The sequence below is a fragment of the Rhinopithecus roxellana genome, chromosome 13, assembly GCF_007565055.1.
Source record: "Rhinopithecus roxellana isolate Shanxi Qingling chromosome 13, ASM756505v1, whole genome shotgun sequence".
In the NCBI taxonomy this organism is placed as follows: domain Eukaryota; kingdom Metazoa; phylum Chordata; class Mammalia; order Primates; family Cercopithecidae; genus Rhinopithecus; species Rhinopithecus roxellana.
Genome location: NC_044561.1, coordinates 100,957,790 through 100,981,227, shown reverse-complemented (window position 1 = coordinate 100,981,227; position 23,438 = coordinate 100,957,790). Strand labels below are relative to the sequence as shown.

General features: G+C 45.9%; 1 protein-coding gene across 1 annotated transcript in view; it reads left to right on the top strand.

Moving 5' to 3' along the window:
- TMC2 (transmembrane channel like 2) overlaps window positions 1–10,514 on the top strand; it is a 113,326-nt gene extending 102,812 nt beyond the window's left edge. Inside the window, exons 18-20 of the mRNA XM_010379008.2 lie at window positions 4,661–4,739; window positions 6,196–6,313; window positions 9,866–10,514. Of these exons, the coding sequence (XP_010377310.2) occupies window positions 4,661–4,739; window positions 6,196–6,313; window positions 9,866–10,083 (415 nt within the window). The 3' untranslated portion in view covers window positions 10,084–10,514. The remainder of the gene's footprint in view (window positions 1–4,660; window positions 4,740–6,195; window positions 6,314–9,865) is intronic.
- Window positions 10,515–23,438: the final 12,924 nt, after the last annotated feature.

Below are 23,438 nucleotides of genomic sequence, written 5' to 3'. Positions count from 1 at the left end.
AATATTCTTTCTGACCCTTTCTGTCTTTCCTCTCCTCCTCAGATTCCCATTAGGCATGTGTTGATACATTTGATGTCGTCCCATAGGCTCTGTTATTTTACCTCATTCTTTTTTCTTTCTGTTCCTCAGACTGGATAATCTCAATTGATCTATTTTGAAGTTCGTTGATTTTTTTTTTTTTTTTCCGAGACAGTATCTCACTCTGTCACCCAGGCTAGAGTGCAGTGGCGCAATCTCGACTCACTGCAGCCTCCACCTCTCAGGTTCCAGCAATTCTCCTGCCTCAGCCTCTCGAGTAGCTGGGATTACACGCGTGCACCATCACACCTGGCTAATATTTGTATTTTTAGTACAGATGGGTTTCACTATGTTGGCCAGGCTGTTTTTTTTTTTTTTTTTTTTTGAGACGGAGTCTTGCTCTGCCGCCCAGGCTGGAGTGCAGTGGCCGGCTCTCAGCTCACTGCAAGCTCCGCCTCCCGGCTTCACGCCATTCTCCTGTCTCAGCCTCCCAAGTAGCTGGGACTACAGGCGCCCACCTCGTCGCCCGGCTAGTTTTTTGTATTTTTTAGTAGAGACGGGGTTTCACCGTATTAGCCAGGATGGACTCGATCTCCTGACCTCATGATCCGCCTGTCTCGGCCTCCCAAAGTGCTGGGATTACAGGCTTGAGCCACCGCGCCCGGCCCAGGCTGGTTTTTTCTTCTGTCAACTCAGATATGTTGGGAACCTCCAGGAAATGTATTATTTCAGTTATTGTAGATTTCAACTCCAGAATTTCTATTTGGTTATTTATTTATTTTTGCTAAAATTCTTTATTTGGTGAGACATCATTTTGATACTTTCAGTTCTTTAGAAATGGTTTTCTATAATTCTTTGGTCATATTCTTTGATCGTATTTAACACAACTGATTTAAAGTCTTTGTCTCTTAAATACAGCATTGATGTTTCCTCAGGAATGGTTTCTATTGACTACTTTTCCCCCTGTGTATGGGCCAGACTTTCTTTTTCCTTTGTATGTCTTACTAGTGTTGTTTGTTTGTTTTTTGAGACAGAGTCTCGCTCTGTTGCCCAGGCTGGAGTACAGTGGCAAGATCTTGGCTCACTGCAACCTCCGCCTCCTGGGCTCAAGCGATTCTCCTGCCCCAGCCTCCCGAGTAGCTGGGATTACAGGCACCTGCCACTATGTCAAGCTAATTTTTTGTATTTTTAGTAGAGACAGGGTTTCACCATGTTGGCCAGGCTGTTCTTGAACTGCTGACTTCGTGATTCGCCCACCTCAGCCTCCCAAAGTTCTGGGATTACAGGCGTAAGCCACCGCACCCAGCCATGTCTTACTAGTTTTTGTTGAAAACTGGATATCTTAAATAATATTATATGGCAGCCATGGAAATCAGGTTCTCCTCCTTTCCACGCGCTTGTTGTTGTTGCTGTTTGTTGTTACAATTGTTGCTGTTATTCTTGTTTAGTAGCTTTTCTGAACTAATTATGTAAAGTCTGTTTTCTTTGTTGTGTGTGGCCACTAAAGTCTGTGCTCTGTTAGCTTAGTAGTCACCTACTGACTGGACAGAGATTTTCTTACATGTCTGGAACCAGTAAGACTCCCAGTATTTCCCAAGAGGCTCTGTGTATGTACTGGGGTATGTCTTCAACATTCAACCAGGCAGTTTACAACTCTACCTTAGCTCTCACTGATTGCTTGTTCAGAGACTCAAGGTTACCAGAGGTGAGAGCTTAGGGCCTTCTCAAGTCTTTCTTGGACATATAAACAGCCCTGGACAGGCACAGAGCCTTACACATCATGCACACAGTTCTCTAGATTCCCAGGAATATTTCAAAGTGTTTTAAAGCCCCCATTGGACATCTGATTCCCCAGTTCTCCTTTTAAGCTTTTTGGTTAGCCTATTGTTTGCCCCAGCTGTCATGCAACACTTCACACAGCCATGATGTTCAACAATTGCCTCTGATTGCTTTTGCCAATCTCAGAGAAAAGGTTGTTCACACTGATTGGGCTCTGAGCCAGGTTAAATAAAGATAGCCTTGTGAGTAGTATCAACCACTGGATAAATCAAATAATGACAGTTCTCTGGGTATGAGAATTTTTAAGGTGCTCCAAATCCATTCTACCTCCTCCAGTGACTGCCAGGTTACTGATTTTCACCAAAATTTTGGGCTGTTGGTTTTCAAACCTACTACAGAACTGGGTAGGAGAGGGGATACAAGGCAACTTACATGCTGCAAAACTCACTGTTCTGAGATTTAGCTGTTTTCCTTGAAAAGGCACTCCCAGGTCGGGCGCAGTGGCTCATACCTATAATCCCAACACTTTGTGAGGCCAAGGCAGGCAAATCACAAGGTCAGGAGTTTCAGATCAGCCTGGTCAACATGGTGAAACCCCATCCCTACTAAAAATACAAAAAATTAGCTGTGTGTGGTGGTTAGCGCCTGTAATCCCAGCTACTTGGGAGGCTGAGGCAGGAGAATTGCTTGAACCCGGGAGGCGGAGGTTGTAGTGAGCCAAGATTGCGCCACTGCACTCCATCCTGGGGACAGTGTGAGACTCTGCCTTAAAAAAAAGAAAAGAAAAGAAAAGAAAAGACACTCCCAGATTTGCTGCAAATGTTTGGTTAATTTTGAGTTCTGAAAAAATTTGATTCTGACTATTTTTGCTGGCATTCTCACTGCTTTTAAGGAAGAGAGGATTTTCAAAGATCTTTGCCAATTTTGCTGACATCCAATTGAACTTTAGCTTTGGATAGGCTTAAAGACTTTGTTAAAACCTTCCCTCTTTGACTATCATCTTTGTTGTTCCTTAGAAATATCTCCTTGTCTGTTTATGGTTTGAAATTCCCAAAAAGTATTTCAAGAAATGGCTGCTCCCCATCAGGGCTCTCTTCAGCTCCAGGATAGTCTGATGCAACCAGACTCCCCCAACCCTGTGGTCAGTTTCCTGGCTGTTGCTCAAGGGCTGCCAGCCTCGAGGGGAACTGGAGCTCCACACTCTGCAATGGTGCCTCTCCTTCAGCACCCTCTCTGGTAGCTTACTGGAAATGAACATAGACTCACAGAGATTCCAGGGCCCTAAGGGGGCCGGAGTGAATGTAGAATCCTTTCATTTGTTCATCTATTCATGTAACACCCATTCTTGAAGCTCTGCTCTGTGCCCTGAATACTGTCATTGCCAACAGCAAACACTTGTATGTTGTTTTATATCCTTGATTTCCAATTTCCTCTGCTGCTGACATGACAGGGATGACATGATAGTGACCACTTCGATTGCCCTGTGCCCTCCTGGAGAAATTCTGAAACCCAGACACCAAACCTGACCCTGAAGGCACCAAGGAGAAATGCTAAACTTGGAAACAACCTTGGGAGGTACACAGCCACCCATGAGCATTTTATCCACCATTTGCTGGGCATGTGATCTTGAGCCAGACAAGTCACCTCTCTGACCTCTGGTTCCTCCCTTTAAAAAATGGGCTAATTAGGTGAATGGCAAGGCCTGGCCCAGAGTAACAGCCTTACATAACAGAAATTGGTCTCTTCACCTGTCCTTTATTCTTTCCTCCCCTCGCCCACAGTTCTCTGAATCCTTGCTTCAGAAGGCTCACTTGACAGCCTCTGACCTACACCCTGCCCCAAGGACCATGGGACTCCTCTTCTCTGGCTGGAGAGGGCTCACAGGCTCTACTGAGGCAGCTATGGATGGCCTAGCCCTGAGAGGGAAGGTTCTGGAGACCAAAGCTGGAGCAGCTGAAGCTTGAAAGTCATGGAGAAAAGCTACTAATAAGGATGGACATTAAAAGCTAGCAGATAATAGGCTGGCAAAGCATCCACTCCAGGTGGCACCCTGGCTTTTGTGTGTCCTGTGTAGTCATAACCCCAGAACTTAGGTCCTGTGAAAAGAAAGCCTGGGCTGCAGCCTCAAAGGACACCCAGACACCCAGTAAGCCTATGGGCGCTGGACTCTAAAACCCATAAGGTCAGGGCCAGACATGCTAGGGCACTCTGAGCAGGAGGCCTTCAGAGCGTCTGCAATTGTGTTTCTTAGGCAAACTTAGAATAGGTCTCTTAACACCTCCACCTCTCCCCTCTCAGGACTTGAAAACTGTAGAAAAATATTGGTTTCCAGTGTGGGCTGCAAAGAGTACTAATGGGTGGGATGACCTTGGCAAATTATTTAACTTCACTGAGTCCCAGGACCCAGGTCTTTAAACATAGAAGTCTACTCTCTGCTTCATGGTATTTTCATCAAAGTCAATGAGATGGGGTGGGATGGGGGTGGACTGTGCACATGGCACAGAGCTTGGCACAGGGCAGGTGCTCAGGAAATGTGACCAGCTTCTTCTGCAGTCAGGAAACCCTGCCACCCTCTGACCACCTCAGATTTCCCAGAAGAGGGATGATTCCTCCAGCCAACCTTTACTGAGCACTCTCAGAGCTAGAGCTATGTAGTCATGCCCATGTGTAATGAAATAGAGAGGATGCAGGGGCATCCAGGACCTTCTCCACATTGAGAAAAGAAGATGGTAGGACACCCACCCTCCATCCAAAGCCTCAGTAACTATTCCAGGAATCCTGCCTTGATTCTCCAAGAAAGGTGCCCAGCTCCTGTCATCTGCCAAGATCATAGGACCATAGGAGGCATGCTTTTCTCTTGCAGCTTGGCCATTTACTACCTGAACTCAGTTTCCAAAAGCCTCTCCCGAGCTAATGCCCAGCTGAGGAAGAAAATCCAAGCGGTGAGTCTGTTGGAAGTTTCATCCTGGAGGGCAAAAAGAAATCACGTTTTTGGTTTTTGCTAATTTGCTGTGTGAGCCCAGCTGTGTTATCTAAATGGCTTTTTTCTAAACCAAATCCCACAGTATCTGCATTATAGGAAGTAGCCTTGTGAGATTCAACAGCATGCATTTATATTACTGAGGCTATTTGGTGATTTGTGACAATAATGACTTAAATGTCAAGGGGCTGCTAAAGAACAGAAGAAATTCAGTGAGTTCAACCAACGCTCATACAGAAAAAGCCAGTGCCCACAATAATTCCTACAGATTCAAGTGAATATTTAAATACAGAGATGTTGTCAAAATAACATATTTCTTGTGCCCTTCAGCCTAAAAGATCTCCTGAGTCTCCTTCACACGTGGGAAGCCTCTCTCAGCATCCCAGCTGATACCCTACTTCTGACTGCTCTCTCCTGACACACACACACACCCCCTAAATTCAGACCCTAACCCTCCCTAAGCCCTGTCCTTGCTTTCTCTGTCCCTCTTCTGGAATGAATCTCATCTGGCTTGCTACTGGTCCCCCCATCCACACCTTCTTCTGGTTTTGTTTGTTTTTGTTTTTTAGATGGAGTCTCACTCTGTCACCAGGCTGGAGTGCAGTGGCACGATCTCAGCTCATTGCAACCTCCGCCTCCAAGGTTCAAGTGATTCTCCTGCCTTGGCCTCCCAAATAGCTGGGACTACAGGCACGCACCACCACACTCAGCTAATTTTTGTATTTTTAGTAGAGACGGGGTTTCAACATGTCGGCCAGGATGGTCTCCATATCTTGACCTCGTGATCCGCCTGCCTCAGCCTCCCAAAGTGCTGGGATTACAGGCATGAGCCACCGTGCCAAGCCCCTTCTTCTGTTAATCTTGCTGGGCTCCTGCCCAGGTACAAAAAACCACTGAAATAGAGGATTGGAAGGGTTGCTGTCCTATGGCCACATGTTCCTTCAATAGCTGTGCGAATCTGAGAGCCTCAGGCTGCCCTCTCCAATCAGTTGTGAGGACAAGTAACAGGCAGTTTAAGGTAGTTACCAAGAACTGAAAAGAGGCCAGGCATGGTGGCTCACACCTGTAATCCCAGCACTTTGTGAGGCCGAGGCCGGTGGATCACCTGAAGTCAGGAGTTGAAGACCAGCCCGGCCAACATGGTGAACCCGTTTCTACTAAAAATGCAAAATTTAGCCAGGTATGGTGGCGCACACCTGTAACCCCAGTTACTTGAGAGACCGCGGGCAGAAGAATCGCTTGAACCCAGAAGGCAAAGGTTGCAGTGAGCCAAGTTCATGCTGCTGCACTCCAGCCTGGATAACAGAGTGAGACTCTGTCTTTAAAAAAAAAAAAAAAAAAAAAAATCACCCTCAGCACCTCTGAGCCTCAAATAACCATTTCCTGGGCCAGGACCAACAGTTCATTATTTCCTGCAGCTCCGTGAAGTTGAGAAGAGCCACAAATCTGTGAAAGGCAAAGCCACAGCCAGAGATTCAGGGGACACACCTAAAAGCAGCTCCAAAAATGCCACCCAGCTCCAACTCACAAAGCAAGGTAAGCTCTTTGTCATGATGATTATGTTTTACAAGGCCACATGGAAAGGTGTAAAGAGCCTATGAAACAGTGTGAAATCAGACTGTTCTGGGATTGAAATCAGAATACTAACAATTATTAGCTGATGAAGTTGGGCAGGTGAATATAGGGGTCAATCATAGCAGCTGCCTCATGGGATGGTGAAGATGAAATGAAATCATGCATGTAAAGTGCCTATCAGAATTCCTGGCACAGAGAATGAGCCAATGAATACCAGCTGGCAGTAGTACCGTCATACACCCCTTAGTAACATTTGGATCAACCATGGAACACATATACAGCGGCCCCACAAGATTATAATGGAGCTGAAAAATTCTTATTGCCAAGTGACGTAACTGTCAACATTGTAGCAAAACACATTACTCATGTCTTTGTTGTGAGTAGATGTAAACAAGCCTACTAAGCTGCCAGTTATATAAAAGTCTAGGCCAGGCGCGGTGGCTCAAGCCTGTAATCCCAGCACTTTGGGAGGCTGAGGCGGGCGGATCACGAGGTCAGGAGATCAAGACCACCCTGGCTGACACAGTGAAACCCCGTCTCTACTAAAAATGCAAAAAATTAGCCGGGCGTGGTGGCGGGTGCCTGTAGTCCCAGCTGCTTGGGAGGCTGAGGCAGGAGAATGGCGTGAACCCGGGAGGCGGAGCTTGCAGTGAGCTAAGATTGCACCACTGCACTCCAGCCTGGGCAACAGAGCAAGACTGCATCTCAAAACAAACAAACAAACAAACAAAAAGTCTAGCACATACAATTATATACGGTACAGAATACTTGATAATGATAATTGTGTTACTGGCTTATGTGTTTACTATACTATACTTTAGAGTAGATTCCTTCTACTTACATAAAAAATAGTTAACTATAAAACAGCCTCATGCAGGTCCTTCAGGAGGCATTCCAGAAGAAGCCATTGTTATCATAGGAGATGACAGCTCCATGTGTGTTACTGCCCTTGAAGACCTTCCAGTGGGACAAGATGTGGAGGTGGAAGACAGTGATATTGATGATCCCAACCCTTTGTAGACCTAGGCTAATGTGTGTGTTGTATATTAGTTTTTAACAAGAAAAATTTAAAAATTAAAAAGAAAAAAAATTCTTAGTTTAAAAACAGAAAAAGCTTATCAAGTAAGGATATAAAGAAAAAATATTTTTGTACAGATGGTCACTGTATTTGTGTTTTAAGCCAACTGTTATTATAAAAGAGACAAAATGTTTTTTAAAATTTAAAAGTTTATAAAATAGAAAAGTTACAATAAGCTAAGGTTTATTACTGAAGAAATAATTTTTTTTTTTATTTTGAGATGGAGTCTTGCTCTGTCACCCAGGCTGGAGTGCAGTGGTGTGATCTTGGCTCACCGCAGCCTCCACCTCCAGGGCTCAAGTGATTTTCCTGCCTCAGCCTCCTGAGTAGCTGGGATTACAGGTGCCCACCACCATGCCTGGCTAATATTTTGTATTTTTTAGTAGAGACAGGGTTTCACCATGTCGGCCAGGCTGGTTTTGAACTTCTGACCTCATGATCCACCCGCCTCAGGCCTCCCAAAGTGCTGGGATTACAGGCCTGAGCCACCGTGCCCGGTCTAGAAAAAATGTTTGTAAATTGAGTGTAACCTAAGTGTACAGTGTTTATAAAGTCTGCAGCAGTGACAGTGGTGTCCTAAGCTTTCACATTCACTCATCACTCACTCACTGACTCACCTGGAGCAACTTCCAGTCCTGCAAGCTCCATTCATGGTCAGTGCCCTAGACAGGTTTACCATTTGTCATCTTTCATATACTCTACCTTTTCTATGTTTAGATACACAAATATTTACCATTATGTTCCAAATGCCTAAAGTATTCAGTACAGTGAGTGTTGTGCAGGTTTACAGTCTAGGAGCAACTAGGCTAAACCATATAGCCTATGTGTATAACAGGCCATGCCATTTAGGTTTGGGTAAGTACATTCTATGATGGTCACACAACAAAATCACCTAATGATGCATTTCTCAGAATGTATCTGCATCTTTAAGCAATGTGTGCTATAGTTTATATTCTCTGAAAAGAGAAGCACTGGAATATCTAGAATAATAGAGCGAGAAAAGTCCACATAAAAAGTTCCCAAGAAAGTATCTTGGGGCTATTGCTTCTCGGCCTTTTGGCTAACATCAAGTGAAAATATCCTGGGGCTTCAAAGCGGAGTGATCATAGACCATCTCAAATTAGGAGTGAGGAAAGTTCAAGTCGAAACAGACCATCTCTGAGGTGATCCAATTTTCCAAAGATCAATCTCTGTTTTAAAATTAAACAGTATCTGCATGTAGACACTTTAGCCTTGGATGTAAGAAGTGAATGAGATGCATAAGGAATGACTGACAGTTTAGGAATCTGAACTTTATTTTTTTGAAACAAAGTCTCACTCTGTTGCCCAGGCTGGAGTGCAGTGGCGCAATCTCTGATCACTGCAATCTCTGCCTCCCAGGTTCAAGCAATTCTCCTGCTCAGCCTTCTGAGTGGCTGGGATTACAGGCACCTGCCACCACGCCTGGCTAATTTTTGTATTTTTAGCAGAGATGGGATTTCACCATGTTGACCAGGCTGGTCTCAAACTCCTGACCTCAATTGATCAGCCTCAAGTGATCCACCTCAAATGGCCTCCCAAAGTGCTGGGATTACAAGCATGAGCCACTGCACCCGGCCTGACCTTTTTTTTTAAACAAGCATTCCAATTTCTTAGTAACTGGAATTTTATTTATTTATTATTACTAAGTATTAGCTATAATAAAATGATACTAGCTGCTGCAACAAAGAGACCCAAAATGGCTAGTGGCTCAGACACCATAAAAGTTCACTTCTCACTCAACACAAAGTTCAAACTGGGTGTTTTCACCTGACAGCCACAAGTGCTGATATGGGGACCCTGGCTCCTTCCATCTTGTGGCTCTGCCTGCATCAAGCTAGTGCAAGGGGAAGAGCTTAGGGGACACACCTGGATGTGGTCCCATCAAAGCCTGGAACTCCAGCACAGGCCACACTCATCCACAAGGGAACCAGAGCCCATTTCTGTGTCCCAGAACAAGAGGGACTGGGTTTAGTAGAGAGCAGTCATTGTCCCTAACTTGGAGTTAGAGGAGGGGAAGGAAACAAGTTAATGAAAGATTGGAAAGTGGATCTGATTCCAAACAATTCCCACAGCCCCTTCCCTTCCATCATCACAGTTCGACCCTGGCAGTCACTGTGCAAAGCTGCTGTTATTCTTGTCTCAATTTTATACTCTAGAAAACCCGGGATCAGAGTCTAGCCTAAGGCCAGGGTTCAAAATCAACTTCTCTAGCCAGCAGACCATACTCCTCCAACAGATGTGTTTATGCAAAAGCCAGGCCAAGGTGACCCCGAGACAGCTGAGCACAATCTGATAGCTCTCACATCACCAAATGGACTAAAACCTACACACACAGCAGGGCGGCTCCAGAGAGCTCCAATTCAACCTGTACAAAATCTCCCACTTCCTCTTTCTTGTCTTGGTTCATTTTCCAGAGACCACGCCTCCCTCTGCCAGCCAAAGCCAGGCCATGGACAAGAAGGCTCAGGGTCCTGGAACCTCCAATTCCACCAGCCGGACCGGTCTGCCTGCCTCTGGACACCTTCCTATATCTCGGCCCCCTGGAGTTGGAACAGATTCTGGCCACGCCCCATCTCAGACTCATCTGTGGAGGTCAGCCTCTGGGAATAGTGCTCAGAGACCTCCGCACTGATAGCTGGGACTCCAGGGAGCCTCCATCCTGGGGCTGATCCTCAAGTTCCCCAGTTTCACACATACCAAACTGAGGTTCTCGCCCCTCTTTCCTCTCAGATACATGCTCTCTCTCCTCTCTTGGAATGCGTGAACTTGGATTCCTTCAGGCCCTTGTCAACTACCAAAGGAGGAAGACAGTGGCTTCACCTGTCCTTTAGGGAAGCTGAAGGCATCTCTGCACTAACTGCCCTCACCAATATCTTGGTTCAGACAGCTCTGAACCCCACACTCACAGTGGTTGATGTCGCCTCCAGATTTTGGGAGTTGGGGAAGGGCCATGACCACCCTCGTAGACTTTTTCCACGGGACAGTTTAGGACACGGGTTTCTGCCAGCTTCCCTAGCTGGGAAGGGGATGCGGAAGGGCCTACATTTCTCAATCCAGAGGAAGTGAGCTGGTTTAAATGGAAGGTCCAGGCCAGGCACAGTGGCTCACACCTGTAGCCCCAGCACTTTGAGAGGCCGAGGTGGGTGGATCGCTTGAGCCCAGGAGTTCAAGACCAGCCTGGGCAACGTGGCAAAACCCCATCTCTATAAAAAAATTAGCCAGGCATGGTGATACGCACCTGTCATCCCAGTTACTCAGGAAGCTGAGGCAGAAGGATCACTTGAGCCCAGGAGGCAGAGGTTGCAGTTAGCTAAGATCATGTCACTGCACTCCAGTCTGGGCAACAGTGTGAGACCCTGTCTTAACAACAACAAGAAGAAGTCTGTCCAGGAGTGGTGGCTTACACCTGTAATCCCAACACTTTAAGAGGCTGAAGTGAGAGGCCAGGGGTTTAAGATGAGCCTGAGCAACATAGCAAGACCCTTGTCTCTACAAATAAATAAATAAATAAATAAATAAATAAATGAAAGTGAATGAAAATAAAGGTAAATGGACCAAAGACCAGTCATGGTGAATGGGGATTGGTGGGAAGACTGGTGATACCCCAGTACCCAGCCCAAGGGAAGCTCACACCATGGAGCACAAAACATGGAGTGCAGCCTCCTAACAGTGAATCACAGGAGCAAGTGAGCTGCCCAGTGCCTCTTATCTTGGAAGGAAACCTGCCTTACCCAGGGCAGAAAAATCTTCTTTATGCACCAAATTCTAAAAGGAATTTGATAACCTGATTATTGTACAAGGGACCTTGAAGATGGTTTCTTTGAAGAGTTTTGCGAAAGGTACAATGCAGAGCATTGTCTCTGGGGATTCTATGTTCACTTAGTGTCATATCTTGGTTCTATGCAGAATATTTCTTAGGGGGAAGAAGCCGGGGGCCAGACCATTAAGAAGGCCTTGATGGCAAGGGCAGAGCCTTGATACAGTGGGAGTCGCAGTCCAGGACTCTGCAACAGCCCAGCTATCTTGCGGACAGCTCCTTCCTTTCCTCCACTCTGTGCTCCCAGACCCATGTGAGCAGTGTGGCCTCAGGATCAAGGGACCCTCTCACCCATGTCTCTGAGTGTTCTAAAGAGAGTCTGCCACCTTAACCTCATCAGCTGTTACAGCCACCACCCAACCAGGTCCCCAGGGGTTCTCAGGAGAATCCTCCAGACCCAGAAAGTCAGGTAAAGCCCTGGTAGAGAGATGAAGATTTTTATAGCAATTCCATAAGCTGTACAATTAAAATAATTTCTAACTTCCCTCCCAAATCCTTTCCCTTCTCAATCCAGCACCAAAACTTCACATATACGAACTGCAATAATAATAGGGACACGTGACCAGGAGAAACAGGATAAATTATTTCACACCAATCTATCTCCTGGCAAAGCTAACGAAGATGTTGCAATGCCTGATTTCCATGGAACCCAGGTCCAACTCCTAAATCCAAAACTGCCTGTGTGTCATATGCCTTCCCCCAAGCTAACCTACCTGAGGCCTCAATACAGGGATCCTGGCACTGTAACCCAACCAATCAGGACCAGAAGGCCCCAGGATGGCCACCACACCAACAACTGGCCTTCTGCATCAGAATGCCAGGTCCTCAGGAAGGGAACACTCTGCCTGCCTGAGCCATTGGTCCCCTAGTGATTACTGTCAGGCCTCCACTGGTTACTAATACACATAAATACCCACCACAAACACAAACAAACCATCCTGATCTGAGGAAGTGTAATTTTATGTGACGGAATGTATGTGTTATCTAATGCTGCATAACAAATTATTCCCAAAACATAACAGCCTAAAACAATAAAGAATTATGTATTATTGTATGTGGTTTCTGTTCTGTGGGTTATAAATTTGGGAGTGGCTTAACCAGGCAGATGTGGTTCTGGATATTTCAGTCAAATTCTCAGCTAGGGCTACAATTATTGGAAGGTCTAACTGGGACTGAAAGATCTGCTGTCAACATGGCTCACACATGACTATTGGTAGGAGGCTTTTGTTCCTTGCTGGCTATTGACAGGGAACCGTGGTTACTCTCCATGTGGGCCTCTCCACAGAGCTGCTTGGGTGTCCTTACAACATGGCTGCTGGTTTCCCCCAGAGCAAGTGATCGGAGAGGGAGAGCAAGGAGGAAGCCCAATGCCTCTTATGACCTAGTCTCAGAAGTCACACTATCAATTCCACCACTTTTACTCATTAGAACTGAGTCACTAAGTCTGGAAGGGAAGGGAATTAGGCTTCACTTCTTGAAGGGAGGGTTATCAAAGAATTTGTGGACATATCTTAACAGAAAAGTTTCTAATTCAAATAATTACAAGACCTCTATCAAGAAAACTCTGAGGCCGGGCGCGGTGGCTCAAGCCTGTAATCCCAGCACTTTGGGAGGCCGAGACAGGTGGATCACGAGGTCAGGAGATCGAGACCATCCTGGCTAACACAGTGAAACCCCGTCTCTACTAAAAAATACAAAAATCTAGCCGGGCGAGGTGGTGGGCGCCTGTAGTCCCAGCTACTCGGGAGGCTGAGGCAGGAGAATGGCGTAAACCCGGGAGGCAGAGCTTGCAGTGAGCTGAGATCCGGCCACTGCACTCCCGCCCGGGCGACAGAGCGAGACTCCGTCTCAAAAAAAAAAAAAAAGAAAACTCTGGCCAGGCGTAGTGGTTCATGCTTATAATCCCAGCACTTTGGGAGGCCGAGGTGGGTGGATCACTTGAGGTCAGAAGTTTGAGACCAGCCTGGCCAACATGGTGAAACTCTACCAAAAATTCAAAAACCAGCTGGGTGTGGTGCTGCGCACCTATAGTCCCAGCTACTCGGGAGGCTAAGGCAGGAGAATCACTTGAACCCGGGAGGCAGAGGTTGCAGTGAGCTGAGATCATGCCACTGCACTCCAGCCTGGCAACACGACGAGACTCCGTCTCAAAAAAAAAAAAAAAAAGACTTTCAGAATTACAGAATTACACCCATTTTTGTCTTCTTTTTTACTTTTTTTAATCCTTCAGTGGAAATTTTAATTAAAAGTGGCATTACGCCAGGCCCAGTGGCTCACGCCTGTAATCCCAACACTTTGGGATGCTGCGGAGGGCAGACACCTGAGGTAAGGAGTTTAAGACCAGCCTGACCAACATGGAGAAACCCTGTCTCTACTAAAAATACAAAATTAACTGTGCATGGTGGCTCATGCCTGTAATCCCAGCTACTCGGGAGGCTGAGGCAGGAGAATCGCTTGAATCTGGGAGGCAGAGGTTGTGGTGAGCCAAGATCGTGCCATTGCACTCCAGCCTAGGCAACAAGAGCAAAACCCCATCTCAAAAAAAAAAAAAAAGAGGTGGCATTAGGTTGATAGTGCCTCCAAAACGGGAAGAAAAACGCAAATAAACAAAAATAGCACAACAAATATAAAGCATATAAGATGAAAGAAATAAACCAAACTATATCAGGAATCAGAATAAATGCAAATGGACTAAACTTCTAGATAGAAGGCAAAGACTATCCGATGGAGATTTTAAAATCCTATATGCTGTTTTCAAGAGATGCCTTTAAAACTAAGGATAGGGGACAGGCATGGTGGCTCACGCCTGTAACCCCAGCATTTTGGAGGCTGAGGCAGGTGGATCGCTTGAGCCTAGGAGTTCGAGACAAGCCTGGGCAACACAGTGATATCCCATTTCTACAAAAAATACAAAAATTAGCCAGTGCATGCCTGTAGTCCCAACTACTCAGAAGGCTGAGACGGGAAGGATCGCTTGAGCCCAGGAGGCAGAGGTTGCAGTGAGCCAAGACAACACCACTGCACTACAGACTAGGTGACAGAGTGAGGGACCTTGTCTCAAAACCAAAATAAACAAAACTAAGATAGGAACTGTATCCCTTTTGATTCCTAGGGAATAAAAACTGAAGTATAATTTTCAATGGCAAAATCACCAGGTGTGTGAGTACCATCAAATCTTCTAAGCAGGTTTGTTTTTAGAGTGTGAGGATTGCTATTAAAGACAACTGTCTGCAGTGTTGTGCCAGATACGTTATCTTTCAATGTAGTAGTAGTTTGAAAAACATGAAGAAAGGCCCAAGGTCATAGTTGGGGTAGATGAGGTATATAGAGGATACAGAAAACTCTATCACTGAACTGTGTCTGGAAAATGGGCCATATAAAACCAAACTCCAAATCTGTCTGTGAAGATTCAACAAGTTGATGGAGGTAAGACTGTAACGTACCAAGCATTATGCTAAGTACTCAATAAATAACAGCTATCATCACAGGCATGGATAAGATCTAACATCCTCAGGCTCGGGGGATAAACACAACACCACCCTGTGCCCTATAATCCTAATCAACGGCCACGCTGCAGAAACTGCCACGTCATCATTGCCAAAAAAGACAAGGAATGCTAGGCTAAACCACCTTCCCAAGGTGCCTTCCATTCTTCCGTGTCTTTATAAAGAAACGTTGCGTATACATGTAACTCACTGTCAAAGAATGTTGCAGGGTTTCTTTCCACTTTTGAGAAAAGAGCCCAGGAATTGCTAGAAAGCCTTTTAAATTTTATATGTGCATTTTCTCACTCACAAAATGAGTATAAAGTGCCACCCTCCTGTGGTAGTTTCATGCAATTTCCTTTCCCAAAGCTCTCCCAAGGCACTGAATTAATTAATTAATTAATTAATTTTTGAGATGGAATCTCGCTGTCACCTAGGTTGGAGTGCAGTGGAGTGATCTCAGCTCACTGCAGCCTCCAACTTCCAGGTTCAAGCGATTTTCCTGCCTCAGCCTCCCAAGTAGCTGGGATTACAGGCACCCACCACCATGCCTGGTTAATTTTTATATTTTTAGTAGAGATGCGGTGTCACCATGTTGGCTAGGCTGGTCTCGAACTCCTGACCTCAAGTGATCCACCCACCTCGGCCTCCTAAAGTGTTGGGATTACAGGCGTGAGCCATCGTGCATGGCCTGGCACTGAAATTTAAATAGCACATTCCACTTCCATAGGTCCCCATCAGTGTTGCCAGAGTAAAAACCCTGGGCTAATGTACACCAAAATGACATAGCTAGCTATAGGCTGATCTAAATGAAAAAGGTTAGATGATATACTGTATGGTTCTTCCCAATGGGCGAATAGTCTTATGGACAGAGAAAAAGAAATAGGCCCCATGTGCCACCTGGCTTTAAGGTGGAACCTGGAGCACATCTGGGAAACTCACGGCTCCCACTCAGCCCTGCTGTCCCCACAGGACATTTGCTCAGTGGGAGCCCTGTGGGCAATTTGTCCTGCATATTCCCTCCAAATTAATCTCCAAACACTGCTTAATGGAAAAGCAAGAGTCTTATCAGACCCAAACCACTCATCCTGACTTTCATTCAAGATTTCTTACATTCTAGATCCTTCAGTCTTTTGTCCAACTACTGACCAGGTTGCATTTTACACCTCTAGCAGGTTCTTCTCTTGTTTCTGGCTTTTACTTCCACCATCTTTCCATCCTCCATCTCTAAATGACCTACACACTCTTCTATGAATACCTAAATCCCTTCTTGCTATGAAGTCTACCTCAGGAACACTGGGCCAAATTGTCTTCCGTTCAGCTTGCATACAACTGCATCTTAGCACCTGATTATATTCAGTCTCCTAGGATTGCAAAGTCTCTGAAGTCAGAGGTCACGGGTTAGTACAGGTTGAGTATCCCTTATCCAAAATGCCTGGAACCAGAAGTGTTTTGGATTTCGAATTCTTTTTTCAGATTTTAGAATATTTGCATAATACTTACCAGTTTGAGCATCCCTAATTCAAAAATCCAAAATCTAGAACACATAAGGAGCTCAAACAACTTTTTAAGGAAAAAACATAATAATCCAATTAAAAAATAGGCAAAAGATCTGGGTGCAGTGGCTCATGCCTGTAATCCCATCACTTTAGGAGGCCAAGGCAGGCAGATCACCTGAGGTCAGGAGTTTGAGACCAGGCTGGCCAACATGGTGAACCCTACCCATCTCTACTAAAAATACAAAAATCAGCCAGGAGCGGTGGCTCACATCTATAATCCCAGCACTTTGAGAGGCTGAGGTGGGCAGATCACGAGGTCAGGAGTTTGAGACTAGCCTGGCCAACACAGTGAAACCCTGTATCTACTAAAAATACAAAAATTAGCCGGTGTGGTGCCGGTGCCTGTAATTCCAGCTACTCAGGAGGCTGAACCCGGGAGGTGGAGGCTGCAGTGAGCCAAGATGGCACCATTGCACTCCAGCCTGGGTGACAAACCAAGACTCTGTCTCAGAAAAAAAAAAAAAAAAAAATACAAAAATTAGCTGGGCCTGATGGCACACGCCTGTAGTCCCAGTTACTCGGGAGGCTGAAGCAGGAGAATCGCTTGAACCCGGGAGGCGGGAGTGCAGTGAGCCAAGTTGGCACCACTGCACTCCAGCCTGGGCGACAGAGGGAGGCTCCATTTAAAAAAAAAAAGAAAAAGACATACAAATGGCACAGGTATATGAAAAGGTGTTCAACATCATTGATCATCAGAGAAATGCAAATCAAAACGACAATGAGATATTAGCCTACCCCAGCTAAAACAGCTTTAATCCAAAAGACAGGCACTAACAAATGCTGGCGAGGACGTGGAGAAAAGGGAACGCTCACATACTGCTGACAGGAATGTAAATTAGTACAGTATGGAGAACAGTTTGGAGGTTCCTGAAAAACTAAAAATAGGACCACCATATGATCCAAGAATCCCGCTATTGGGTATTTACCCAAAAGAAAGGAAATCAGCATATGGAAAAGATATCTGCACTCCCATGTTTATTGCAGCTCTGTTCACAATAGCCAGGATTTGGAAGCAACCTAAGTGTCCATCGACAGAATCAATCCATAAAGAAAATGTGGTATGTATACAAAATGGAGTACTATTCAGCCATAAAAAATAAGATCCTGGCCGGGTGCAGTGGTTCACGCCTGTAATCCCAATACTTTGAGAGGCCGAGGCAGGAGGATCACCTGAGGTCAGGAGTTTGAGACCAGCCTGGCCAACACGGTAAAACCCCGTCTCTACTAATAATACAAAAATTAGCTGGGCGTGGTGGCACACACCTGTAATCCCAGCTACTCCAGAGGCTGAGGCAGGAGAATCACATGAACCCAGGAGGTGGAGGTTGCAGTGAGCTGAGATCACACCATTGTACTCCAGCCTGGGTGACAAGAGCGAAACACCGTCTCAAAAATAAAAAAATAAAAAAATCCTGTTGGCCAGGCATGGTGGCTCACACCTGTAATCCCAGCACATCAAGAGGCTGAGGCAGGGGTATCACAAGGTCAGGAGTTCGAGATCAGCCTGGCCAATATGGTGAAATCCTGTCTCTACTGAAAAGACAAAAATTAGCCAGGTGTGGTGGCGCCCACCTGTAGTCCCAGCTACCCAGGAGGTTGAGGCAGAAGAATCACTTGAACTCGGGAGGTAGAGGTTGCAGTGAGCCAAGATCGCGCCACCGCACTCCAGCCTGGGCAACAGAGTGAGACTCCATCTCAAAAAATAAAAATAAAGAAATAAGATCCTGTCCTTTGCAAAGACAAGGATGGAACTGGAGGTCATTAAGTGAAATAAGCCAGGCACAGAAAGACAAACTTCACATGTTCTTACTTATTTATGGGAGCTAAAATTAAAACAATTGAACTGATGGAGATAGAGAGTGGAATGATTGTTATCAGAGGCTAGGAAGGGTAGTACAGTGGGAAAAGTGGGGATACTCCATAGGTCCAAAAATAGTTAGATGAATAAGATCTAGATAGCACAACAGGGTGACTACAGTCAACAATAATTTAATTGTACAATTTAAAATAACTAACAGTATAATTGAATTGTCTGTAACACAAAGGATAGATGCTTGAGGTGACAGATACCTCAGTTACCCTGACGTGATTATTACAAATTGCAAGCTGGTATCAAAATATCTCATGTACTCCATAAATATATACACGTACTATGTACCCACAAAAATTAAAAATAAGAAATTTTTAAAACATAAACCAGGAACAGTGGCTCACATCTGTAATCCCACCACCTTGGGAGACCAAGGCAGGAAAATCACTTGAACTCAACAGTTCAAGACCAGCCGGGACAACATGGCAAAACCCTGTGTCTACACAAAAAATTAGCCAGGCATGGTGGTACATGTCTGTAGTTTCAGCTACTCGGGAGGCTGAGGTGGGAGGATCGCCTGAGCCCAGGAGGTCAAGGCTGTAGTGAGCTGTGATTGCACCACTGCACTTCAGCCTGGGTGACAGAGTGAGATCCTGTTTCAAAAAAATAAATAAAAAATAAAGAAAAACCAAAATCTGAGAAGTTCCAACAAACATTTCCTTTGAGCATGTCAGCCCTCAGAAAGTTTCAGATTTTAGGGACGGGCACTGTGGCTCACACCTGTAATCCCAGCACTTTGGGAGGCCAAGGCGAGTGGATCACCTGAGGTCAGAGCTTGCATGAGCCAAAATGGCACCACTGCACTCCAGCCTGGGCGACAGAGCAAGACTCTGTGTCAAAAAAAAAAAAAAGTTTCAGATTTTAGAGCATTTTGGATGTCAGATTTTCAGATTAGGGATACTCGACCATATTACCATTGTTCTCTTTACCCTCCCAGATCTCCACCCTTGCGCCTTAAGCTCCTCCCTTGCTCCCTTAAGATCTCTGCTCAAATGTCCCCTCTTCACTGAAGGCCTCTTTGAGACAGCACAACATTCCCTACACTGTGGACTCCTGATGCACTACATACTGATGTGACTGTCTGAAGTCACCAGAACATAAACTCCATAATAGCAGGAACTTGACAGAACTTTTACTACTGTACCCCATCATTTAAAAAGATACCTGGCTCACGCCTGCAGTCCCAGCACTTTCGGGAGTCTGACACGGGAGGATTGCTCGAGCCCAGAAGTTAGAGGCTGTAGTGAGCTATCCTGGCTCCACTACACTCCAACCTGGGTGACAGAGTGAGACCCCAATTGCTCCGTGTTGCATTCGAGATAAATTATTTGGCTCTCTCTTCCAGTTCACTAAACTGTCTTCGGCTGCGCCTAATTTGCTAATGAGTCATTTGCATTTCTTTTTAATTTAAGCGTGTTTTTCACGTCTACAAGTACCATATCTGTTTCTTCCTGTCTTCCTGCTCCCCTGACCATGGCACAGATGAAGCTCCATGCCTCAAGAACCCGGACCAGCAATCTTTTTCTTTAAAGGATCAAATCCAAATAGTATTTTGGATTTTGTTAGTCTCTGTGTCTTCATTTTTTTTTTTTTTTTTTAATTGAGACAGAGCCTCTCTCTGTCACCCAGGCTGGAGTGCAGTGGCGTGATCTCGGCTCACTGCAACCTCCACCTCCCGGGTTCAAGTTATTCTCCTGCCTCAGCCTCCTGAGTAGCTGGGATTACAGGCATGCACCACCACGCCTGGCTGATTTTTGTAGTTTTAGTAGAGAGTGGGTTTCACCATGTTGGTCAGGCTGGTCTCGAGCTCCTGAGCTCATGATCTGCCCACCTCAGTCTCCCAAAGTGCTGGGATTACAGGTGTGAGCCACTGTGCCCGGCTTTTTTTTTTTTTTTTTTTTTTTAACAACCCTTTAAAAATGTAAAAATCGGTTTTTGCTAATTGGCACTACCAAACAAGCCACAGGCCAGATTTGGCCCATGGCTGATAGTTCGCCGGCCCCTGCTATAGAGGTCCCACACTTGACTGGGCACAGTGGCTCATGCCTGTAATCCCAACACTTTGGGAGGCCACGGCGGGTAGATCACTTGGGGTCAGGAGTTTGAGACCAGCCTGGCCAACATAGTGAAACCCCATCTCTACTAAAAATACAAAAATTAGCCCAGTGGCTCATGCCTGTAATCACAGCACTTTGGGAGGCCAAGGCAGGTGGATCACCTGAGAGTGGGAGTTCAAGACCAGCTTGACCAACATGGAGGAAACTTGTCTCTACTAAAAATACAAAATTAGCCGGGCATGGTGGTGCAAGACTGTAATCCCAGCTACTCGGGAGGCTGCGGCAGAAGAATCGCTTGAACCTGGGAGGCGGAGGCTGCAGTGAGCCAAGATTGCACCATTGCACTCCAGCTTGGGTAACAAGAGGAAAACTCCATCTCAAAAAAAAAAAAAAAATTAGCTGGGGGTGTTAGCATACACCTGTAATTTCAGCTACTTGGGAGGCTGAGGCAGAAGAATCACCTGAACTCAGAAGGTGGAAGTTGCAGTGAACCAGTATCACGCCACTGCACTCCAGCCTGGGCGACTCAAAAATAAAATAAAATAACAGCAAAATAAAAATTTTTTAAAATAGAGGTCTGGCCAGGCACGGTGGCTCACGCCTGTAATCCCAGCACTTTGGGAGGCCAAGGTGGGCAGATCACCTGAGGTCAGGAGTTTGAAATCAGCCTGGCCAATATGGCAAAACCCCGTCTCTACTAAAAATACAAAAATTAGCCAGGCGCAGTGGTAGAGGCCTGTAATCCCAGCTATTCAGGAGGCTGAGGCAGGAGGATCACCAGAACCCAGGAGGCGGAGGTTGTAGTGAGCCAGGATGGCGCCATCGCACTGCAGCCTGGGCAACAGAGCAAGACTCTGTCTCAAAAAAAAAAAGAAAAAAAAAAAAAGAAGTCCCACACTCAACCCAATGTGGTGGTCAGTACAGCACAGGAAACCCAGCACAGCATTGGTGAGGCAAGAGCTAGGATCAAGTCCCCACTCTTAATGAGTCTAGTCCCCATTATGCGGCAGGCAGGTAATCTCAAAGGTCATGCATGCCTCAGTGAGAGAATCCACGGATGCCAAACAGCATGGAACCACTAGAGACCTGCAGAGATTTTGAGCAATTGGCTGGGCAGTGTATCTCACGGGACAGAGTCACAGGCCTAAGGGGCCAGCCCAAAAGCAGCCAGGTTACAGCAGAGATTAATGGCTCCCAGGACATAGGACTAGAGCCTGAGCACAAAGACTTGAGACATCGTCCCCTTTTCCCTGAATCTAGGCTATGAGAATGTGTTCATTATCACAGGCGTTTGAACCAGAGCAACTCCATCTTGAATAGGGGCTGGGTAAAATGAGACTGAGACCTACTGGGCTGCATTCCCAGACACTTTAGGCATTCTAAGTCACAGGAAGAGACAGGTCAGCACAAGATACAGATCATAAAGACCTTGCTGATAAAACACGTTTCAGTAAAGAAACCGGCCAAACCCACCAAAACCAAGATGGCGATGAGAGACCTGGTCGTCCTTACTGCTACACTCCCGTCAGCCCCATAAAAGTTTACAAATGCCATGGCAACGTCAGGAAGTTACCCTATCTGGTGTAAATAGGGGAGGCATGAATAATCCACCCCTTGTTCAGCATATCATCAAGAAATAACCATAAATATGGTCAACCAGCAGCCCTCGGGGCTGCTGTCTATGGAGTAGCCATTCTTTTATTCCTCTACTTTCTTAATAAACTTGCCTTCTCTTTACTCTATAGACTCACCCTGAATTCTTTCTTGCCTGAGATCCAAGAATACTCTCTTGGGGTCTGGATCAGGACACTTCTGCCACTTTGAAAAGAGCCAAAGAAGAAAGACAACTTTTTTTTTTTTTTGAGACAGAGTCTCGCTCTGTCGCCCAGGCTGGAGTGCAGTGGCCGGATCTCAGCTCACTGCAAGCTCCGCCTCCCGGGTTTACGCCATTCTCCTGCCTCAGCCTCCCGAGTAGCTGGGACTACAGGCGCCCGCCACCTTGCCCGGCTAGTTTTTTGTATTTTTTTAGTAGAGACGGGGTTTCACCTGTGTTAGCCAGGATGGTCTCGATCTCCTGACCTCGTGATCCACCCGTCTCGGCCTCCCAAAGTGCTGGGATTACAGGCTTGAGCCACCGCGCCCGGCCAGAAAGACAACTCTTAACAAGACTGTTGTACTGATGATCGCAGAAAAGACTGAGATTTCAAAAACTGGCAAATTTACACATTGAGCGAATTTTCCAGTTTCCAAGAACATTTAATCAGTGACAGTAGTGTCCATCTACTGCCACTGAAGTTGCAAAACGGAATTATGTAACTGTTTCACTGTGTGAAGCTAAACTGTGTTTGGAGATTATGTGTCTACCTCTGTCAGTTAATGGATGAAGTATCAGAAATGAATCAGGGTAAGCAGGAGTGTTAAAAAGAGATGTGGCCAGCATGGTGGCTCACACCTGTAATTCCAGCACTTCGGGAAGCCGAGGTGGGTAGATCACAAGGTCAGGAGATCAAGACCATCCTGGCTAACATGGTGAAACCCCATCTCTACTAAAAATACAACAAAAATTAGCCAGGTGTGGTGGCGGGCGCCTGTAGTCCCAGCTACTCAGGAAGCTGAGGCAGGAGAATGACGTGAACCCGGGAGGTGGAGCTTGCAGTGAGCCGAGATTGCGCCACTGCACTCCAGCCTGGGAGACAGAGTGAGACTCCGTCTCGGAAAAAAAAAAAAGAGATGTATAGGCCAGGCGTGGTGGCTCACACCTATAACCCAGCATTTGGGGAGGCCAAGGAGGCAGATAGCTCAAGCCCAGGAGTTTGACATTAGCCTGGGCAACATGGCGAAATCCTCTCTCTACAAAAAAATTAGTCTGGCATGGGGGTGTACGCCTGTAGTCCCAGCTACTTGGGAGGCTGAGGCAGGATGATCACTTGAGCCCAGGAAATCAAGGCTGCAACAAGCAAAGATCGTGCCACTGCATTCCAGCCTGGGCTACAGGATACCCTGTCCCAAAAAATTCTAAAAATGAGGTTTTGGTAGCTTCTATGCAAGGTGATAATTGCAGAGAACTAAGACTCAACTGAAAACAGGTAATACATTTTGTTGTGCTATTTACTGATTAAAGGACAAAAGAGCAAAATGAAAGACCACTAATATTTTTTGAGCTCCCACTACATGCCAGGTACCATACCATTGTCACACC